The sequence below is a fragment of the Podarcis muralis genome, chromosome 10 (genome assembly GCF_964188315.1).
Source record: "Podarcis muralis chromosome 10, rPodMur119.hap1.1, whole genome shotgun sequence".
NCBI classification, from domain to species: Eukaryota; Metazoa; Chordata; class Lepidosauria; order Squamata; family Lacertidae; genus Podarcis; species Podarcis muralis.
This window is the reverse complement of record NC_135664.1, coordinates 76,800,504-76,821,193: the sequence shown is the minus strand read 5'-3', so window position 1 is coordinate 76,821,193 and position 20,690 is coordinate 76,800,504. Positions and strand designations below refer to the sequence as shown.

The following is a 20,690-nucleotide window of genomic DNA, read 5'->3' as shown; positions in this document are numbered from 1 at the left end:
TTTCTCCAAAACCTTAGTTTTTTGCTTGTTTAATTTAAATCCTGCCACCTGACCAAATTCTTGAATCAGTTCTAAAACTCTTTTCGTACTAGATTCTGGCTCCTGTAATGTCAAAACCAGGTCATCTGCAAAGGCCCTGAGTTTATATTGTTTAGCTCCGACCTGGATTCCTTTAATCAACCGGTCCCTCCTAATCATGTTCAAGAGCACCTCCAGGACCGAAATAAATAGCAATGGAGAGATAGGGCAACCCTGTCGTGTTCCTTTTTCAATTTTAAACTCTTCTGACACCACGTTATTAACTATCAATTTTGCTTTTTGTTCTGAATAGATTGCGTCTATACCATTTTCAAACCCCCGTCCCACTCCCATTCCCTTAAGATTTTTCTTCATAAAATTCCAAGAGATATTGTCAAAGGCCTTCTCCGCATCAATAAAAATCAAAACTGCTCTTGTGTTAGTGTTCGTTTGCAATAACTCCAAAATATCAATAATGTTCCTTGTATTGTCAGACAAATGTCTGCCTGGGAGGAAGCCTGCCTGGTCTTTATGGATCACTTCATTTAACACTCTTTTTAATCTGTTAGCTAAAATATGTGCAAAAATTTTATAATCCACATTTAAAAGGGAAATGGGACGGTAGTTCTTGAGTTGTGTCTTTTCAGCTTCAGATTTTGGTATAAGTGTGATGAAAGCTTCTTTCCATGACTCCGGTGCCTTCTTCCCCTCCATAATCTCGTTGCACACCTCCTTTAATGGTTGAATTAAATAGTCTTTCAAAGTCTTATAATACTTGGAGGTTAACCCCTCCGGCCCTGGAGACTTGCCCAGTTGCATGTTCTGAATGGCACCTTCAATCTCCTGTTCCGTTATCTTATGGTTCAATATTGTCTTGTTTTCTTGAGATAGTTTTTGTAATCCATTAGTTCTTAAAAATTGGTCTATATCCGTCTCTTTCTGCGGCCCCTGGGTATAAAGTTGTTTGAAGTATCTCTGGAAGCATTTTCTAATCTCCACAGGATTTGGATATTTCTCCCCTCAATCTCAAGATTGGTAACCGTGTTCAACTTCTGTCTTTTTTTCAACTGCCATGCTAGCAGTTTTCCACATTTATTAGCCGATTCAAAGGTCTTTTGTCTCATTTGTTTGATTTTCCATTCGACTTCCTGATTTATCAATTTCATATATTGTACTTGATATAATTTAATTTCTCTCAGAATCTCCTGTGACTTTGGTTTCAATCTTAATTTTTTCTCTCCTTCTTTTATTTTCTAAAAAATTCTGTCTTTCTTCTCATTTTGGGTTCTCTTTTTTATTGCATTCTGTTGTATCAGAAACCCCCTCATCACCGCTTTACTTGCATCCCAGATTATTCTTTTTTCCACTGTGGTTTTCAAGTTTACTTCAAAGTAGTCCCACAGGTTCTTTTGGGCCTTCTTGACAATCTCTTGGTCTCTTAATAAGGTGTCATTCATCTTCCATCTGAAGGAGCCAGTTAAATTTAATCTCATTTCCATCTTTACTGCATTATGGTCGGAGCAGGTTTTTGGGCAGATTTCCACCTTTCTAGTCTTGGGAGCCAATCCTCTAGTTATCCATATTTGGTCAGTTCTTGTCCGTGTCATTTTGGCTTCAGAGAAGAATGTCCCTTCTCTTCCTAAGGGGTTTTTTGTTCTCCAAATGTCAATCAGATCCATGTTGTCAGTTAGTTCAAAAAAAGTTTTTGGTAGCCTGCCCTCTTTTGTTATGCTTTGACTTTGCGCTTTGTCCATATTCGTAGATACCACCCCATTCATGTCACCCATCATGATGATGTTATTATAGTCCACATAATCCAGCATTGTCTCATGCAACTTCTTGTAAAATTCCGACTTCCCCTCATTTGGTGCATAAATTCCCAAAATCAAAAAAAATTCTCCTTGTATTTGAATTTCAATTGCCAAAATTCTTCCTTGCTCATCTTTAAAAAGAAATTTTGGTGATAGGCTTTCTTTTGCATAGATAGCAACTCCTCTCTTCTTCACTCTATCAGATGAAATAAATTCTTGACCCAGTCTCTTATTGATTAAAACTTTCCTATGGAGCCTAATCACATGTGTTTCCTGTAGGCAAATTAAGTCTAATTGTTCCTTTTTTAATAAATGAAAAATCTTCTTCCTTTTCTCAGGGGAATTAAAACCATGAATGTTCCAACTTAGTAGTTGCAGAGACATGTTGAGATAGTTCTATTCTCCCTTTGGCGGTGGTATCACTTTCTCAGGCTCATCAGAACCCAAAGGTGTAGGTATAAAGTGGTGGGGTATAAAGGTATAAAGAAGGTGGGGAGGGTATTACTCAGAAGGGTGGTGGGAATGGGTGATTGGCAGATAGCTGTGATGAGCCTGTTGACGACTCTAAACGACTGCAATAGGTCTTACAGGAAAAAGCAAGGGGTGAGAAGGTGAAAAATGGCTTTGTCATGTATAGTGAGATAAGAATACAATGTCTCTGTTCAGGCCAGGTCTCTCCATGGTTTTAAGTTTGGTAATGAGTTGCAATTCAGCAGCTTCTCTTTCCAGTCTATTTCTGAAATTCCTTTGTAGTAAAACAGCTACTTTGAGATCTTGGATAGAATGTCCTGGGAGATTGAAGTGTTCTCCTACTGGTTTCTCTGTCTTGTGATTCCTGATGTCAGATTTATGTCCGTTTATTCTTTGGCGTAAGGTTTGGCCTGTTTGTCCAATATAGAGAGCTGAAGGACACTGTTGGCATTTGATGGCATATACAATGTTAGCCGATGAGCAATTAAATAGTCCCGAGATGGTATGTGTGATGTTGTTGGGGCCAGTAATGGTGTTGTCCGGGTGTATGTGGCAGCAAAGTTGGCATCTGGGTTTATTGCAGGCTCTGGTGCCAGTGTCCGTGTTAAGTCTGGTTGTAGTATTATTGTGGGTTAGGAGTTGTTTAAGATTGGGTGGCTGTCTGTAGGCAATGAAAGGTCTTCCTCCCAGAGCTTGAGAAAGAGAACTGTCATTGTCCAGGAGAGGTTGTAGATCTCTGATGATGTGTTGTACTGTTTTAACTTGGGAGCTGTATGTGATGACTAGAGGTGTTCTGTTATTTTCTTTTTTGGGTCTGTCTTGCAGCAAGTTCTCTCTGGGTATCAGTCTGGCTCTGTTGATCTGTTGTCTAACTTCATCTGCTGGGTATTTTAGTTCTAAAAAGGTTTGCTGTAGATCTCTTAGGTGAGAGTCTCTGTCTGTAGAATTGGAACAGATACGGCTGTAACGTAGTGCCTGGCTATATACAATGGACTGTTTGGTATGTTTGGGATGGTAGCTAGAGGCATGTAGATATGTTTGTCGGTCAGTTGGTTTACGGTATAAGGTGGTGTCTATGTGCCCATCCTGTATTTTTATAGTAGTGTCAAAAAATGTATTTCTTGCATAGATTGATTCATTGTTAGGTTGATTGTGGGGTGAAATCATTGAATTTCTGGTGGAAGGTGTCCAGGGTCTGTTGACCATGTGTCCAGATGATAAAAATATCGTCAATGTATCGCAGGTACAAGAGAGGTTTGAGTGGGTAGGAGTTTAGGAAACATTGTTCTAAATCTGCCATGAAGATGTTGGAATACTGTGGGGCCATGCGGGTGCCCATTGCTGTGCCGCTGATCTGAAGGAACAGGTCATCACCGAATTTGAAGTTGTTGTGGGTAAGGACAAATTGGCAGAGTTTGGTGGCAAAGTCCGCTGTGGTTTTATCTGAAATGGTGTTCTGAAATGGTGGGAACACACTACAGCACTGTGGTCCTCTGGTGGGAAAACTCCTGAGAAGCATGATTGAATCAAAAATTCTGGGACTATGGAAAAATACTATCTTCCTCAAACCCCAGAATGAGCAGGAGCTCTGGGGTTGCCCCATGGGTTTCATGAGCGAAGATGGGGCCCCCAGGAGACTTCTCTGATACCTGCAGCCCCTCCTTCCCCCTCTTGAAATTAGGCTGGGGGGGAAATCCCCCATTCAATTTCAGTATTTCAAGTTTTCTTCAGAACGCGCAGGGCAGGAGGCAGCGAAAAAGTTCTGGTGAAGAAGCAGTGCTGGGAGATCATGCGGTGGCAGAATGACAGAGTATGGTGCAAAAACCAAAGGTACTTTCATCTAAAATTATACTCACCATTGTGAGATGTTGCCTGATTTCATTATTATAGTTTTACATATAAACACCAGTTACAGATAGGTAGCCGTGTTGGTCTGCCATAGTCAAAACAAAAAAAATTCCTTCCAGTAGCACCTTAAAGACCAACTAGGTTAGTTCTTGGTATGAGCTTTCGTGTGCATGCACACTTCTTCAGAAGAAGAAGTGTATCTGAAGAAGTGTGCATGCACACGAAAGCTCATACCAAGAACTAACCTAGTTGGTCTTTAAGGTGCTACTGGAAGGAATTTTTTATATATAAACACCAGAACTTCACATATACCTCATGCTTGTAGGAATGATTTCCTGCTGAGTTCATTGCTCAGAGTGGACTCTGAGAGGAAGACGTCCCACACTCCATACATCTAAATGGGTTCTCCCATGTGAGAGTCCCTAGATGTTCCTTAAATAAAGGTAAAGGTAAAGGGACCCCTGACCATTAGGTCCAGTCAAAGACGACTCTGGGGTTGCGGTGCTCATCTCACTTTATTGGCCGAGGGAGCCGGGCTACAGCTTCTGGGTCATGTGGCCAGCAGGACTAAGCCGCTTCTGGCGAACCAGAGCAGCGCATAGAAGCGCCGTTTACCTTCCCGCCGGAGCGGTACCTATTTATCTACTTGCAATTTGACATGATTTCAAACTGCTAGGTCGGCAGGAACAGTGACCGAGCAACGGGAGCTCACCACGTTGTGGGGATTCGAACCACCGACCTTCTGATCGGCAAGTCCTAGGCTCTGTGGTTTAACCCACAGTGCCACCCGTGTCCCTGTTCCTTAAATACTCCATTATAAAGAAAGCACTTTTTGCAGTCTTTTCATTTAAACTGCTTCTCTTCTGAGTTTGTTGATGGTCTGAAGGGTTTCAACTCTTAAAGTTCTTCCTGTCCATAAGTCTGTTGAATTTGAACTTCCACTAAGAGTACTTTCCTGATTTTACCGTATTTTTTGCTCTATAAGACTCACTTCTTCCCTCCTAAAAAGTAAGGGGAAATGTGTGTGCGTCTTATGGAGCGAATGCAGGCTGTGCAGCTATCCCAGAAGCCAGAACAGCAAGAGGGATTGCTACTTTTGCTGCGCAGCAATCCCTCTTGCTTCTGGGATGCAGAATATTTTTTTTCTTGTTTTCGTCCTCCAAAAACTAGGTACGTCTTGTGGTCTGTTAAGTCTTATAGAGTGAAAAATACGGTTATATGGTTTGTCTTTTGTGTGAGTCTGTTGACATAAATCAAGGGTTCCACTCTGACTGAAGCTCCTTCTACAGTCCATACCCTTAAATGGTTTCTCCCCTGTGTGAGTCCGTTGATGTGTTCTAAGGCTTCCATTTTCACTAAAGCTCTTTCCACACTCGATACATTTAAATGGTTTCTCCCCTGTGTGAGTCGTTGATGATTTCTAAGGCTTCCACTATTACTAAAGCTCTTTCCACACTCAATACATTTACCGTATTTTTCGCCCTATAGGACACATTTTTCCCCTCCAAAAATGAAGGGGAAATGTGCGTGCGTCCTATGGGGCGAATGCAGGCTTTCGCTGAAGCCTGGAGAGCGAGAGGCATCTGTGTGCACCGACCCCTCTCGCTCTCCAGGCTTCAGGAAGCTATCCGCAAGCCTCGCGCGCCCAGCGGCAGCTCCCACCGGGTTCGCAAGGCTTGCAGGCGGCAGCCTGCAGCCCGAATCATGGGGCACGCTGCAGAGCCCGCCCCGTGCTTCGGGCAGATGTCCACAAGCCTTGCGCACCAGGTTCGCAAGGCTTGCAGGCAGCAGCCTGTTCTGGGGGCTGGGGTCGGGGGAAGCCAGCCAGGAAAAAAATATTTTTTCTTTATTCCCCCCCCCCAAAAAAAAACCTAGGTGCGTCCTATGGGGCGAAAAATACGGTATCTGGTTTCTCCCCTGTGTGAGTCCGTTGATGTGTTCTAAGGCATCCTCTGTTACTAAAGCTCTTTCCACACTCCATACATTGAAATGGTTTCTCCCCTGTGTGAGTCCGTTGATGATTTCTAAGGTCTCCACTCTGACTGAAGCTCTTTCCACACTCCATGCATTTAAATGGTTTCTCCCCTGTGTGAGTCCGTTGATGTCTTCTAAGACATCCACTATCACTGAAGCTCTTTCCGCACTCTATACATTTATATGGTTTCTCCCCTGTGTGAGTCCATTGATGGTTCCTAAGCTTTCCATTTTCACTAAAGCTCTTTCCACACTCGATACATTTAAATGGTTTCTCCCCTGTGTGAGTCCGTTGATGGTTCCTAAGCTTTCCATTTTCACTAAAGCTCTTTCCACACTCGATACATTTAAATGGTTTCTCCCCTGTGTGAGTCCGTTGATGTGATCTAAGGCTTCCACGATCACTAAAACTCTTTCCACACTCCAGACATTTATATGGTTTCTCCCCTGTGTGAGTCCGTTGATGGTTCCTAAGATCTCCACTCTGACTGAATTCCTTTCCACACTCCATGCATTTAAATGGTTTCTCCCCTGTGTGAGTCCGTTGATGTCTTCTAAGATCTCCACTCTGACTGAATTCCTTTCCACACTCCATGCATTTAAATGGTTTCTCCCCTGTGTGAGTCCATTGATGTGATCTAAGGCTTCCACGATCACTAAAGCTCTTTCCACACTCCATGCATTCAAATGGTTTCTCCCCTGTGTGAGTCTGTTGATGATTTCTAAGGTTTCCACTCCGACTGAAGCTCTTTCCACACTCGATACATTTAAATGGTTTCTCCCCTGTGTGAGTCCGTTGATGTGTTCTAAGGAATCCTCTGTTACTAAAGCTCTTTCCACACTCCATACATTGAAATGGTTTCTCCCCTGTGTGAGTCCGTTGATGATTTCTAAGGTCTCCACTCTGACTGAAGCTCTTTCCACACTCCATGCATTTAAATGGTTTCTCCCCTGTGTGAGTCCGTTGATGTGTTCTAAGGTTTCCACTCAGACTGAAGCTCTTTCCACACTCGATACATTTAAATGGTTTCTCCGCTGTGTGAGTCCGTTGATGTGTTCTAAGGCTTCCATTTTCACTAAAGCTCTTTCCACACTCCATGCATTCAAATGGTTTCTCCCCTGTGTGAGTCTGTTGATGATTTCTAAGGTTTCCACTCTGACTGAAGCTCTTTCCACACTCGATACATTTAAATGGTTTCTCCCCTGTGTGAGTCCGTTGATGTGTTCTAAGGCATCCTCTGTTACTAAAGCTCTTTCCACACTCCATACATTGAAATGGTTTCTCCCCTGTGTGAGTCCGTTGATGGTTCCTAAGATCTCCACTCTGACTGAATTCCTTTCCACACTCCATGCATTTAAATGGTTTCTCCCCTGTGTGAGTCCGTTGATGTGATCTAAGGCTTCCACTCTGACTGAATTCCTTTCCACACTCCATGCATTTAAATGGTTTCTCCCCTGTGTGAGTCCGTTGATGTCTTCTAAGAGCTCCACTCTGACTGAATTCCTTTCCACACTCCATGCATTTAAATGGTTTCTCCCCTGTGTGAGTCCATTGATGTGATCTAAGGCTTCCACGATCACTAAAGCTCTTTCCACACTCCATGCATTTATATGGTTTCTCCCCTGTGTGAGTCCGTTGATGTATATTGAGGTGTCCACTCTGACTGTATTCCTTTCCACACTCCATGCATTTAAATGGTTTCTCCCCTGTGTGAGTCTGTTGATGATTTCTAAGGTTTCCACTCCGACTGAAGCTCTTTCCACACTCGATACATTTAAATGGTTTCTCCCCTGTGTGAGTCCGTTGATGTTTTCTAAGGCTTCCAATATCACTAAAGCTCTTTCCACACTCGATACATTTATATGGTTTCTCCCCTGTGTGAGTCCATTGATGTGATCTAAGTTGTGCACTCTGACTGAAGCTCTTTCCACACTCCATGCATTTAAACGGTTTCTCCCCTGTGTGAGTCCGTTGATATCTTCTAAGGCTTCCACTATTATTAATGTTCTTTCCACACACCATACATTCATATGGTTTTCCCCCTGTGTGAGTCCCTTTGTGCAATTTAAGGTTTCCACTCTGACTGAAATTCTTCCCACACTCCCTGCACTTAAAACGTTTTCTCTCTGTGTGAGTCCGCTGGTGTGTTCTAAGTTTTGAGTTGAAAGAGAATCTCTTTCCGCACTACATACCTTTGAATGGCTTCTTTCCTTTTTGTGTTCGTTGATGTGAACTATGTGTGCTCATTCAGTGATGCATATTCCACATTTCACACATTTTAATGGCTATTCCTAATGAAACGAAAGGTGCCCTGTCCCCCACAATTCTGTCTTCTCCATCACCTTTTTCAGAGTGGGCAGAAAGCAAATCCTGTTTGGGTTTCAAGGAAGAGAACAAAGGGAAAGAGAACACATCAACCGCCATTAGCACCTTCTCTTATTTCAACATCTCTTACATTCTCCCATGTCCTACCTATGTTCCCAATTTTTAGGAAATGAAAATGGTATGATGTCAAATGGTAGTAATGCATCAGGAACCTTTCAAGATCCTCAATCATCTTTAATAACACAGCATGATCTTGGAATACTGTTGTCCTGTGGGACTGCCTTTCAAATCAAGTGGTTGCCCCGTTTACACCTCTAGATCTTCATGAATCACCTGCACAGTCCCACTGACCTCAGGAGGTCCATATGGATTATTTTGGGAGACCCAGGCCTACATCTCTTCCAGGGACTGTGGTCTGGGTCAGTCAGAGAACTAGTGACAAGGCTTGGTGCTTGGGGTCAGCTGAATGGGTGCTCAGGGAAGCTCCTGTTCTTGGAGATGGACCTCCATCTACATGCCTCACATTGCATGGAGAGAGCAGAAGAAGCAGAAGGAAAGCAGATGGCACATGGGAATCCCAGACGGAAACACCCACCCCAAAGGTTCTTTATAATGATGATGTGCTGCCTGATCCTGTGCTTGTCTTCTGACAGAGGACTATCCTAATCTGAAAGGCAGGATATTCAAGGCAAGGAGATAACTGTTCTTCATGGTAGGTAGACATATTGGTCTGACACAGTTGAAGTAAAAAAGTAAAAAAATAGTCCAGTTGCACCTTAGGTTCTAGATATAAGCTTTTGTGTGCATTCACAGTTCTTCATATAGTGGGAGATGGTAGTAGGAGTACCCTTCTGAGAAAAACCCCACCCCACCCTCCCACGATATACAAGGGTCTGGTGACATCTGTGTCGGTGCATCTGAAGAATTGTGCATGCACACGAAAGCTTATACCTAGAACAATCTTAGTTGGTCTCTAAGGTGCTACTGGACTATTTTTAAATGTTTTATTTCAACTGTGTCAGACCAACACAGCTACCTACCTGAATCTAGATGTCATGGGGTGTTGGGGAGCCGTAGTTCCTTTGGTGGGGGACATGTCCTGCACCTCCTGGGGTCATTTTTCCACCCTTGCTGCCCACCCTGCACTCGGCTCTCACCTGTGGCTTCCAGAAGCTGTCAGCATGCAACAGGGCTTCAAGCAACGGCTTCTACCAGCCGGCTAAACCAGGTGAGGAAAGCTGATGGGTCTCAAATCCTTGGGGGGCTGGGGAATTCTGCTGCACCTGAAGTCAAGCCCTGGTGGATGGAGAGGAGGAGAACAACCGTGAATCCCACAGTCCTGAAGGCAGATTCTGCCCGTGCGGAAGAGGAAAGTGAAGGGCAGGTGGGGCACGTCCACCTGGAGGCTTGTTATCTAGTCCCAGGGTTACTCTGACTTTGAATTATATATAAATTACAGTATTGAAATGCGCCTGCTCCCACTTCATAGTCTAATATTACTCTACTCTGCTTGTCTGTTTCTTACTTGAGTGCTGTTTTGGTTTGCTAAGTCAGGGTTTTACTGTGAGTTACATTTTTGCTATTTTTTGGGTCCTGTCATGCTTATCTGTCTTCAGTAATAAATTTCTCAGCTGATTTCCCCCCCCCCCCGCCTCTGAGTGTTTTCTCCTACTCTGCTACCTATACATCAATCATTATGGAGGAGCAAGATCTGCAACCTAAAGCCCTCCTCAGCCTCGGCCCTGTGAACCTGACGGAGCATCTTTACCCCAGTCGTTCAGTCCCGACAGGGAGGTCCGCCTCCGAGAGTCTTCTGCTGGTTCCCTTGCAGTTAGAAGTGAAGTTCCAGGGAACCAGGCAGAGGGCTTCCTGCCCCATGGAATGCCCTCCCTTCAGAGGGCTAGGAAACAGGCAACTATCTGACATTTAGAAGACAGCTGTATCAGGAGGTTTTTAATTTTTGGATATTTTACTGTCTTGTATATGTACTGTAGGGACGCAGGTAGCGTTGTGGGTTAAACCCCAGAACTTAGGACTTGCTGATCAGAAGGTCGGCGGTTCAAATCCCTGCGACAGGGTGAGCTCCTATTGCTCAGTCCCTGCTCCTGCCAACCTAGCAGTTCGAAAGCACATCAAAGAGCAAGTAGATAAATAGGTACTGCTCTGGCGGGAAGGTAAACGGCGTTTCCGTGCTCTGCTCTGATTCGCCAGAAGCGCTTAGTTCTGCTGGCCACACGACCCGGAAGCTGTACGCCGGCTCCCTCGGCCAATAAAGCGAGATGAGTGCCGCAACCCCAGAGTTTCCCGCAACTGGACCTTCCGGTCAGGGGTCCCTTTACCTTTACCTATATGTACTGTAAGCTGCCCAGAGTGGCTTGGGGAAGATACTAATAGTATAACATCTAGAGTGGTGCCTCGGGTTACAGGCGCTTCAGGTTACAGACTCTGCTAACCCAGAAATAGTACCTTGGGTTAAGAACTTTGCTTCAGGATGAGAACAGAAATCCTGCTCTGGTGTGTAGGGATATTGCGGAGTGGACAGTGGGGTCCGGAGGGAGACACTTTCCACCAGCAGGCAGCCACAATCTGCCTGCACGCGTGACCTTGGGGTGCAGGGCAACCCCCCCCCCCCGGACAAGCCACAGCTGTCTGTACATCGTTCCACCTCTGCCTGACCTTTTGCGATCTCAGCAGTTTGCGGTGTCCTGTCAATAAAAGGAGGCTCCACAGGAATGGCAGCAGCTCGCTTCAGCCCACCTGTGCCCAGCTCACATGATGATCAACACCTGTCTTGGGCAGCAGGAGGCCCCATTAGCTAAAGTGGTGCTTCAGGTTAAGAACAGTTTCAGATTAAGAACAGAGCTGCAGAACGAATTCAGTTCTTAACCCGAGGTACCAGTGTACTATTATTATCATCTTGTGATTTTTTGTAGTTATTTTGGAATTCGTACTGCAATATTAGCTTACGAAATGTTATGGGTGGAGAAAATCACAGGGTTGCCGTAAATTATAATCCCACCCACAAACTCTCATTCACACACAGTCTGTAAATTTGGGGATGTCACACACCTCACCTGTGCTAATACTGGCAGTCTTTGGCCTGCACAGGCACACCCAGTGTGTAGAGCCTCCAGCCCCAGGCACTGTCTATCATGAAAATGGGTCCTTTGACTGGGAAGATTCATGCAGTCGCTGTCATCGGATGATGATGGGTTGTATCTCAGCTTGTCAGTCACTCTGACATTGGCTACAAAGAATGAGAGGAACAGAAATGCTTTTGAGGTGCAATTTCCATTTCATGGACTCTGCACCCCTGTTTCTGAGGACAGGTGTACATTATCCTCATCCTCAGTGGAAAAGACAATAAAGATGGCAGCCTGAGAGAGAGGAAAAGGTTTCTGGCTGCTTCCTGGGTGGGATTGCGGAAACCAAGAGCCACTTCTGAGAAGGCCTCCCCCCTCCCCTCTTCTTCTCGGGATTTCCTCTCCTCTCCAGGGGACCAGTGGTTGGACTGGGCAGAATCGCTGTGTCTGGACAGGGCAGGGGCTTATGGGGTGGGAAGAGGATGGAGATTGCAGGAAAATAGGGGTGGGGGGACAGGACCCCCACTTTCCAGGGATCCCTCTCTGGTCGCCTTGAAGGGGGCATTCCTGGGCGGGAGGGAGAAGCCAAGGCGTCCCCTCCGGAGATTCCCCGAGGAAGGCACGATGGAGACCCCCCCAAGAGTGGTCTTCCTATCTCCCCCCCCTGCCAATGCTGCCCTTCCTCCCCCCCCAAGTCCTTGACCCCCTCCCTCTCTCCCGGAGTCTCCCCTGCATCCGGAGGCTTCCTTGGCACCACTCCCCCCACGTCCTGCGCCCCCATCTCTCCAGCCGGAGGGGCCCCCCAAGACGAGCCAGGAAGGGACAGGGGGGGTCTCTATCCCTCGTGCCCGTTAACCCTTTCGTGGCCCACCTCTCTCTAGGAGCCCCTAGCGCTCCGGTTATTCCCAGCGGGCGCCACGATGGAGACTTCTCCCCAAAGACTGGTCTTCCTATTCCCCCCCCCCCCGCTGCCCTTCTCTGACCCAGGGATGCTCCCCTCCCTCCCCCCATTCCTCGACCCCCTCCCTCTCTCCCGGAGTCTCCCCTGCACCCAAAGGTCCCCTTGGCTCGGGTCACCCCTCGCCCTGCGCGCCACACCTCTCCATTCCCGCCCCCCCCGACAGGAGCAAGGGAGGGACAGGGGGGTCTCTATCCAGGCGCCTCCCTCACCCCTTAACCCTTTCCTGACCCGTTTCTCCGCGCCCCAGGGAGTCCTCGTGGGTGGGCGCCCCATCTCCGCCCCTTCGCAGCACGCGTGCCGGGATCCAGGCCCCACGGAAGGCGCTTGGGGAGCTGGAGGGGTCTCTGGGTCCTTTTCTCCCCTCTCCCCCCCCCCGGACCCCTTTACCTCTTTGTCCTCGCTCCGATTCTCATTTCTTTCCTGCAACATCCACGTTGGGCGGGGATCCTCCTCTTCCCGTCCTCCTCCCCCCCCCCCCCCAGATACGCCGCAGAGCAGCAATCCGGAGTGGACGCTCCACTTGCGGGAGAAGCAGGCAGGTTGGGAGGGGGGCTCCCCCCTCATTTCCGGAGCGAAGCAGGATTGGAGGAGGAGGAGGAGGAGGAGGAGGAGGAGGAGGAGGAGGAGGAGGAGGAGGAGCAATGTATTAGGGGTGTGATTTGGGATTGTGTGGGCGGGATGAGAGAAGGATGTGCCGGGAGGGGAGGGAAAGTGTTGAGCGGGGGGGGGGGGAGGAGGAGAGGAAATCCCCCCCCCGGTCTTCCTTCTGGGGGATCAGGAGAGGGGGGAGGGGCTGATCCCGACAATCCAACAGCGAAGTCACAAAATGAGTTCTGCATGGAAATCAGATCAGACTCCGAGTTCGTGTTTTGGCAACATGACAGGTCTGTCCGTCGGGATCCCTGAGGATTCCTGCTCGCTGCCTTTTCCTGGCCAGCCTGAGAGATCACTGGAAAGGGAGGATTTCTTGACTCCAGAATCCATCACCGCAGACCCGTTTCATCCAGGCCTAGAGATCTGCTCTTTGGACAAGTCTGTTTGGATCATGTGGATCATCAATGGATCATATCGATCATCCAGGATGCCGTACCCATCTCAGGGGGGGGGGGGCTCAGGATGACTCTCCTGCCACGTGACTGGGGGAGTCTGGGGGCTGACGGGGGTCAGACAGGGCTGATGTTTTGCTCTCCTTACTATTTCAGCTCAGGTTTTACTGCAATGGGTGGATTCATTGAGGAAACGGGGCTACGTTGCAAAGAGGCCAATGTGTGTATTTTGTTACCACCCAGTGAGTTGTGTTGCAAAGGCCATTTGCAGAAAGGCTCCTATTGTATCACCTGCGGCCACATGCCGGAGTTTGGGTGTTTTGTGGAAATGTGTCTCTATAAATGCACTTATCCCCGTGCATTTATAAAGACATTAAATCCCATGAGATGTGCAAACTGGCTTCTCTTGGAAGCACCACTCTGCAGCCCGGCCTGATGCATGCTTACTTAGGAGTAACCCCTACGCGGCTCAAAGGGATTTGCCGTTCCATCTGATGCACGCTTACTCAGAAGTAAGTCCCCATAGTCGCCTTTGGCTGGACTTGACCAGGGGTCCTTTACCTTGGGTAACAGGGGCCAGGAGGGGCCAGCCCCAGCCCCTGCTGGCTGGTCACATCTTCCACGCCAAGAAACTGGGCAGAGCCTTTAGGAGCCTCTGGCTGAACCCGCGGATCTTCTCCCTGGCACCGCCATCTCCACGCAGGTGCCCCCTAGGCAGATGGGCCTGCAGTTCCCCTCAGTGCCAGCCAGCACGATGCCTGCACTCAGAACACCTGGAGGGCACTGGCTGAAGTCTGGGAGCCATCGGTGCCAATGCGCAGCTGCTTTGCTTTTCCTTAGCCTGGCGGACATCAACACAGCACCCTACAGCGGGGGGTCTCTTGTTCAGATGCCCTCCCTGGGGAAGAGTCGTTGGCCACAGGAAAGTGTGCCAGGAGGGGCCATTGAGAGGGCAGTACAGCACAGCCAGTGGGGAGAGTGCCTTCCTTGGGTGGGGTGGGGGGAGCTTGGATGGCCCCCTGCCTGTGATGCTTAGCTGAGATTCCTGCTATGCTGGGGGTTCAACTAGATGACTCAGGAGGGCCCTCCCTACTTTACAGTTAGAAGCCCCCGCACTGCCCACTCCACACCACCCAGATGGGACTCTCTTCTCCAACCCCACAAGGCCATTCCTCTGTCTGGACGGGGAGGGGGAGATAAGGTTCGCCAGCACTGCAGCCCCTAACTTCCCCTCCTCACGTTTCAAGCTGGGGCAGAGATGCAGATGCTCCAGGGTCTGGGCTGGCCACAGGCCCCCATGGGCGTGGATGTTGAGCCTTTCCTTGGGAGGGGGGGGGTGTTATAGAAAAATCTAGGTGCGAGGCTGCTCAGTCCCCCAGCTCGTCGGGCTGACCCTGCGGGTCCCTGTGGAATAAAGGGAGGAGTCCAGCCAACTGGAGCAAATAAAGAGGGATTGCAAGGAGAGAGATTGCAAGGAGCTCCAAAGGGACTTCTCCAAATGGGGTGAATGGGCCGAAAATACGGTTCATTGTCAATGAGATTAAAGTGATGCATGTTGGGACAAAAAAACCCTACGCCCATTAATATCATGTACAGGCTCATGGGTCTGAATTGGATTTCTCTGTGTGCTCTGGGAGACCAGGGGGGAGGGGAGCTGGTCACAGCAGGAGGGGGGAGTCTCCCTGGATGCTTCAGCAGCCGGCCTCCTCTGGGTCTCCTGGCCCCCTCCTCTCCTCCCTCTGAGTCTGAACTGCTCTCTGCCCCAGCCTCTTCCTGCTCACCAAACCCTGTTTCCTCCTCAGCTTGCAACACCTCCCCTCCCGTTCTGCTCCCTTTCCTCCCTCTTTCTGCTCACTGCCATCCCCCCACCAGTCCCCAGGATCTAAGCCTTCTTCCCTTGAAGGTCCCCCAACTGGTGCCTCCCCCCCCCTGCACCCAGCTGTTCCATGACAGAAAAAGCAGAAACAACAGTAAAATCAGTATGATAGCAGTATGAACTGTGGGCCTCTGGTAGGAAAACTCCCTAGCAGCATGACTGAATAAAAACTTCTGGGACTATGGAGAAATACTACCTTCCCCAAACCCCAGAATAAGGAGGAGCTCTGGGGTTGCCCCATGGGGTTCAAGAGTGAAGATGGGCCCATCAGGAGACTTCCCTGGTCCCTGCAGCCCCTCCGTTCCCCTCTTGCAATTAGGCTTGGGGGGAAATCACCCATTAACTTACAGGATTATCAGTTTTCTTCAGAATGGTTAGGAGGCAGGGATGAAGTTTGGGTGAAGAATCAGTGCTTGGAGATCATGCGGTGGGGGGATGACAGAGTTTGGTGCAAAAACCGTCTTGCATGCTTGAGTAGAGCAACTCCAGGGCATGAGCCAAGTAGCAGCAGGGTAGGGGCCACGTGCAGAGCAAGTCCCACACTGAGGTCAAAAACACACACAGAGGCAGCAGGACTTCTTCAGGAATAGTTTACTGAGCTTTCAAAGCATACAGTTCTCACTGGGTCCCCAGTGAGGCACAAAACGTAGCTCCTGAGAGCAAATCCAGTTTCAGCAATATTAAAATACAGCACACAGGATATCCAAGTCAGGCACACAAACCGGCAGAAGGGAGCAAGGGAGGAAAGAGGCTTGGAAGGACACAGGGCAATGGATGTGCGACTTTCGCTTCCTGTCGTCTGGGAGGGAAGTCAGGAACTCGGCATCTGCAGGGGCTTCACGAAGAAAAGCTTTCTGCCAGCTGCCTCCAGGCAAATGAGCATCCCAGAAATCCAGATTCACCAACTCCCCCTCACTATCAAAAGGTACCTTACATCTAAAATTATACTCACTAGAGTGAGATGTTACCTTCATTATTTCATTACTATACAATTTTACATATAAACACCAGAACTTCAAATACATGACATGCTTTTAAGATGGATTTCCTGCTGAGTTCATTGCTGGGAACAAAAGAGTGGACTCTGAAAGGAACATGTCCCACACTCCATACATCTAAATGGGTTCTCCTCTCTGAGTCCTTAGATGTTCCTTAAACACTCCATTATCACTAAAGCACTTTCTGCAATCTTTCCCTTTAAACAGCTTCTCCTCTTTGAGGGTTGATGGGTTTGTAGGGTGTCAGCTGTTAAAGTTCTTCCTGTCCATGAGTCTGTGGATGTAGGACTTCCACTAGGACTGAACCTCTGTCTACTTGACATTTATAGGGTTTCTCTCATGTGGGAGTTTGTTGATGTAAATCAAGGGTTCCACTCAGACTGAAGCTCCTTCCAAACTCCATACATTTAAATGGTTTCTCCCCTGTGTGAGTCCGATGATGTCTTCTAAGGCTTGCATTGAAACTGAAGCTCTTTGTATTGATGGAAGAGATTCATAAAGACCAAGCGGGCTTTCTCCCGGGAAGACACTTGTCTGATAATTTGAGGTACATAATTGATATTTTGGAAAAACTAGAAGTGAATATAAACACTAAAGCAGTTCTGATATTTGTGGATGCGGAGAAAGCTTTTGACAACATCTCTTGGAGTTTCATGAAGAAGAACCTACAGGGGATGGGGGTAGGCCAAGGTTTTGAAAATGGTATAGGTGCAATATACTCTGAACAAAAGGCTAAATTAATTGTAAATAATGTGGTGACGGAAGAATTTAAGATAGAAAAAGGGACACGACAGGGGTGCCCAATCTCCCCACTGCTTTTCATATCGGTCCTGGAGGTTCTGCTGAATATGATTAGAAGGGACCGGTTGGTTAAAGGTATACAGGTCGGAGCCAAACAGTACAAACTGAGAGCATTTGCAGATGATTGACGTTACAGGAGCCAGAATCTAGTACTAAAAGGGTTTTAGAATTAATTCAAGAATTTGGTCAAGTGGCAGGATTTAAACTGAACAAGCTAAAAACTAAGGTTTTAGAGAAAAATTTAACACCAATTGAAAGAGAGAGGTTTCAGAATGAGACAGGCCTGACTGTGGTTAAGAAAGTGAAATACTTGGGGATTAATATGACAGCCAAAAATGGTAACTTATTTAAAGATAATTATGAAACATGTTGGACAGAAGTGAAAAAAGATTTAGAAATTTTGTCAAATTTGAAGCTTTCACTGTTGCGTCGTATTGCTGTGATAAAAATGAATGTATTGCCTAGAATGTTGTTTTTGTTTCAGACCTTGCAAATTGTGGACAAGATGGACTGTTTCAAGAAGTGGCAGAGAGATATCTCTAGATTTGTCTGGCAGGGCAAGAAGCCCAGAATAAAATTTAAGATATTAACTGATGCAAAGGAAAGAGGTGGATTTGCCCTGCCAGACTTTAAACTTTACTATGAATCAGCAGCTTTTTGCTGGTTGAAAGAATGGCTACTTCTTGAAAATACTGACATTTTGGATCTAGAAGGCTTTAACAACGTATTTGGATGGCATGCATATTTATGGTATGATAAGGTCAAAACACATAAAGCATTCAAAAATCATATTGTCAGGAAAGCATTGTTTAATGTTTGGATAAGATACAAGGATTTATTGGAAAATAAAACCCCAAGGTGGTTGTCACCGATGGAAGCGAAAGCTCTGAAAAGGCAATGGACAATGGTTCTGGGATCGAAACCGGGGAAGGGAGGGTGGCGTTTGGAAATCCAAAGGCTGTTTGATTTTTTTTAATTTTTTGTTGTTATTAGTATAAAAATGGGGAATCCGTGGAAGGGAAACTGGGTTGACCTTAGAAAAAAATTTTTTAAGTATAAATGATTGATGTATATAAGTTAAAAGTTGATATGTAAACTGAATTAAATATGATAACAAATTAAGGCTAAAAATTTAGGGGTAAGAACTTGTTGGATAAATATTTGGACATGGAATACAAGAAGGGGAGGTGAGGGGAAGTTCTGGAAGAAAGTTATTGAAAATTTGGATTATAAAGGGGGAAATTTTCTTTTTTGTTCTTTTTTCTTTTTATCTATTGTACTACTTGAAACTTTAATAAATATTATTTAAGGGGAAAAAAGAACATTGGCTTCCAGGTGGAAAAATCAAAATTAGAAACAGAACTGTTAGAACCCAAAACTAAGATTTTGTCAAAGATGTATAACTTGCTGTTGAAATGGAATACTCAGGATGAAATGGTGAAATCTGCTATGATTAAATGGGCACAAGATGTTGGACATAATATTATGTTTGCTGACTGGGAACAGTTATGGACCACAGGTATGACGTTTACGGCATGTAATGCCCTAAGAGAGAATATTATGAAAATGATTTATAGGTGGTACATGACCCCAGTCAAGCTTGCAAAAATTTATCATTTGCCCGATAATAAATGCTGGAAATGTAAAGAAACTGAAGGTCCATTCTTTCACCTTTGGTGGACGTGCCCAAGGATTTATTTATTTTTTAAAGATATTTATTGAAATTTTAAATAATAAAACTAACTTTATAATCAACCAGAAAAAAAGAAAACATTATCACATTCAAACAGAAACAGAAAAATACAGCAAAAAAACATACAAAAAGTAAATAAAAGAAAAACAGAAAAACAGAAAAAAAGAAACATGAAAATCCAATTTTTTACTTATTATTTTTATAACCTTCTTTCCTGACTTCCTCACACCTCCCTTTTCTGTGTTCCCTTTTACACACTCATATTCAGCAGTACCTTACCTTCTTTCAAATCTTATTCTATATTTATACTTTCCAACCTATTATGTCTCCAATTTTCCTTTCCTTGTAAGTCCATTTTTACCTGTTCTTTATAACTTAATCCCTTTGTGCCATTTAGTTTAAATTTGACATAATATTATTCAATTCTTTTTCACCCTTATTCTTTTAAAACATTTTTTACATATTCCTTTCAAATATGTCACTAATGCCATATTATCTTTATAGCCTGAACATCATTTTAACATTCAAACACTTTGCAATGTTTTTGCAGGTAGTCTTTAAATTTCTTCCAGTCCTCTTCCACTAACTCTTCTCCCAGGTCTCGGATTCTGCCAGTCATTTCTGCCAATTCCATGTAGTCTATCACTTGCATCTGCCATTCTTCCAGAGTGGGTAAATCTTGTGTCTTCCAGTACTTTGCGATGAGTATTCTTGCTGCTGTTGTTGCATACATAAAAAAAGTTCTGTCCTTCTTTGGCACCAATCGGCCGACAATGCCCAAAAGGAAGGCCTCTGGTTTCTTAAGAAAGGTATATTTAAATACCTTTTTCAGTTCATTGTAGATCATTTCCCAGAAAGCCTTGACCTTTGGGCAGTGGCGTAGCGTGGGTTGTCAGCACCCGGGGCAAGGCAAGTAATTTGCGCCCCCTAACCCGTGGATTTAGGTAGGGGCAGAGAGCTGCAAGTGCGAGCGCACCTCCCCCCAGATGTTGCGCCCAGTGCGGCCGGCTCCCCCTGCACCCACGCTACGCCACTGTGTGGAGTCACTACTGAGAAGGCCCATTGATACGTGTGTGTGAACAGACACCACAGTGATGCATTTGAGGCGCCACCAAGTTGCATTTGAGGCACCACAAAAGTGTGCCTTACTGGGGTTTTTTGGTTTTTTTGTGGTGTTAGAGCTATGATGGCACATTCAAGATGTACCATAAGTAAGCAACTGTCTTGATGCTGCCATCATTGAGTGAGGACGTGGCTGCCCCAGCTTTTTTCCACAGAACCACAGAATTGTAGAATTGGAAAGGACCGTGAGGGTCAGCTAGTTTAAAGCCTTGCAATGCAGGAATATTTTGCCCAATGTGGGGCTCAAACCCACCACCCAACATTGCCCAGCACATCGTCTTTCCACCACCATTCTCCTTACCCAAACCTTTTTTGCATCCAACATAAAACAGGAATTTTAAATGAACTTCAGTATGATTAATTTGGAAATACTGTAAGTCTGAAGGTGAGAGTATGTCATCATCTTCAGGGGCTGAATCAGGGGCTGAATCTAGCCCCTTCCTTATACCACCGCATGCCACATTTTAAGGTTCAGTGTTGAGACATTTTTGTTTCACATTCCACTCTGAGAATTTTCTCCAAATGGAATTTGAAATCTATGTTTCCAGAAACAGCCACAAAATGCAAAGTGCTGAAAGATTCAAAAGCCTCGCCTATAATTCAGTATCCACCTGGGGTTCCTTCTTAGCATACAGACCCTGTGCATGGTATAAAAATAATAA

General features: G+C 46.0%; 1 protein-coding gene across 1 annotated transcript; it reads right to left on the bottom strand.

Moving 5' to 3' along the window:
- Positions 1 to 4,317: 4,317 nt before the first annotated feature.
- On the bottom strand, positions 4,318 to 9,291 carry LOC144329061 (uncharacterized). The gene is given in 4 exon segments (XM_077935574.1): positions 4,318 to 5,561; positions 5,564 to 5,630; positions 6,049 to 8,227; positions 8,312 to 9,291. Coding segments are annotated over 4 exon segments (2,628 nt in total). The 5' UTR covers positions 8,371 to 9,291; the 3' UTR covers positions 4,318 to 5,238.
- Between the last annotated feature and the right edge of the window lie 11,399 nt (positions 9,292 to 20,690).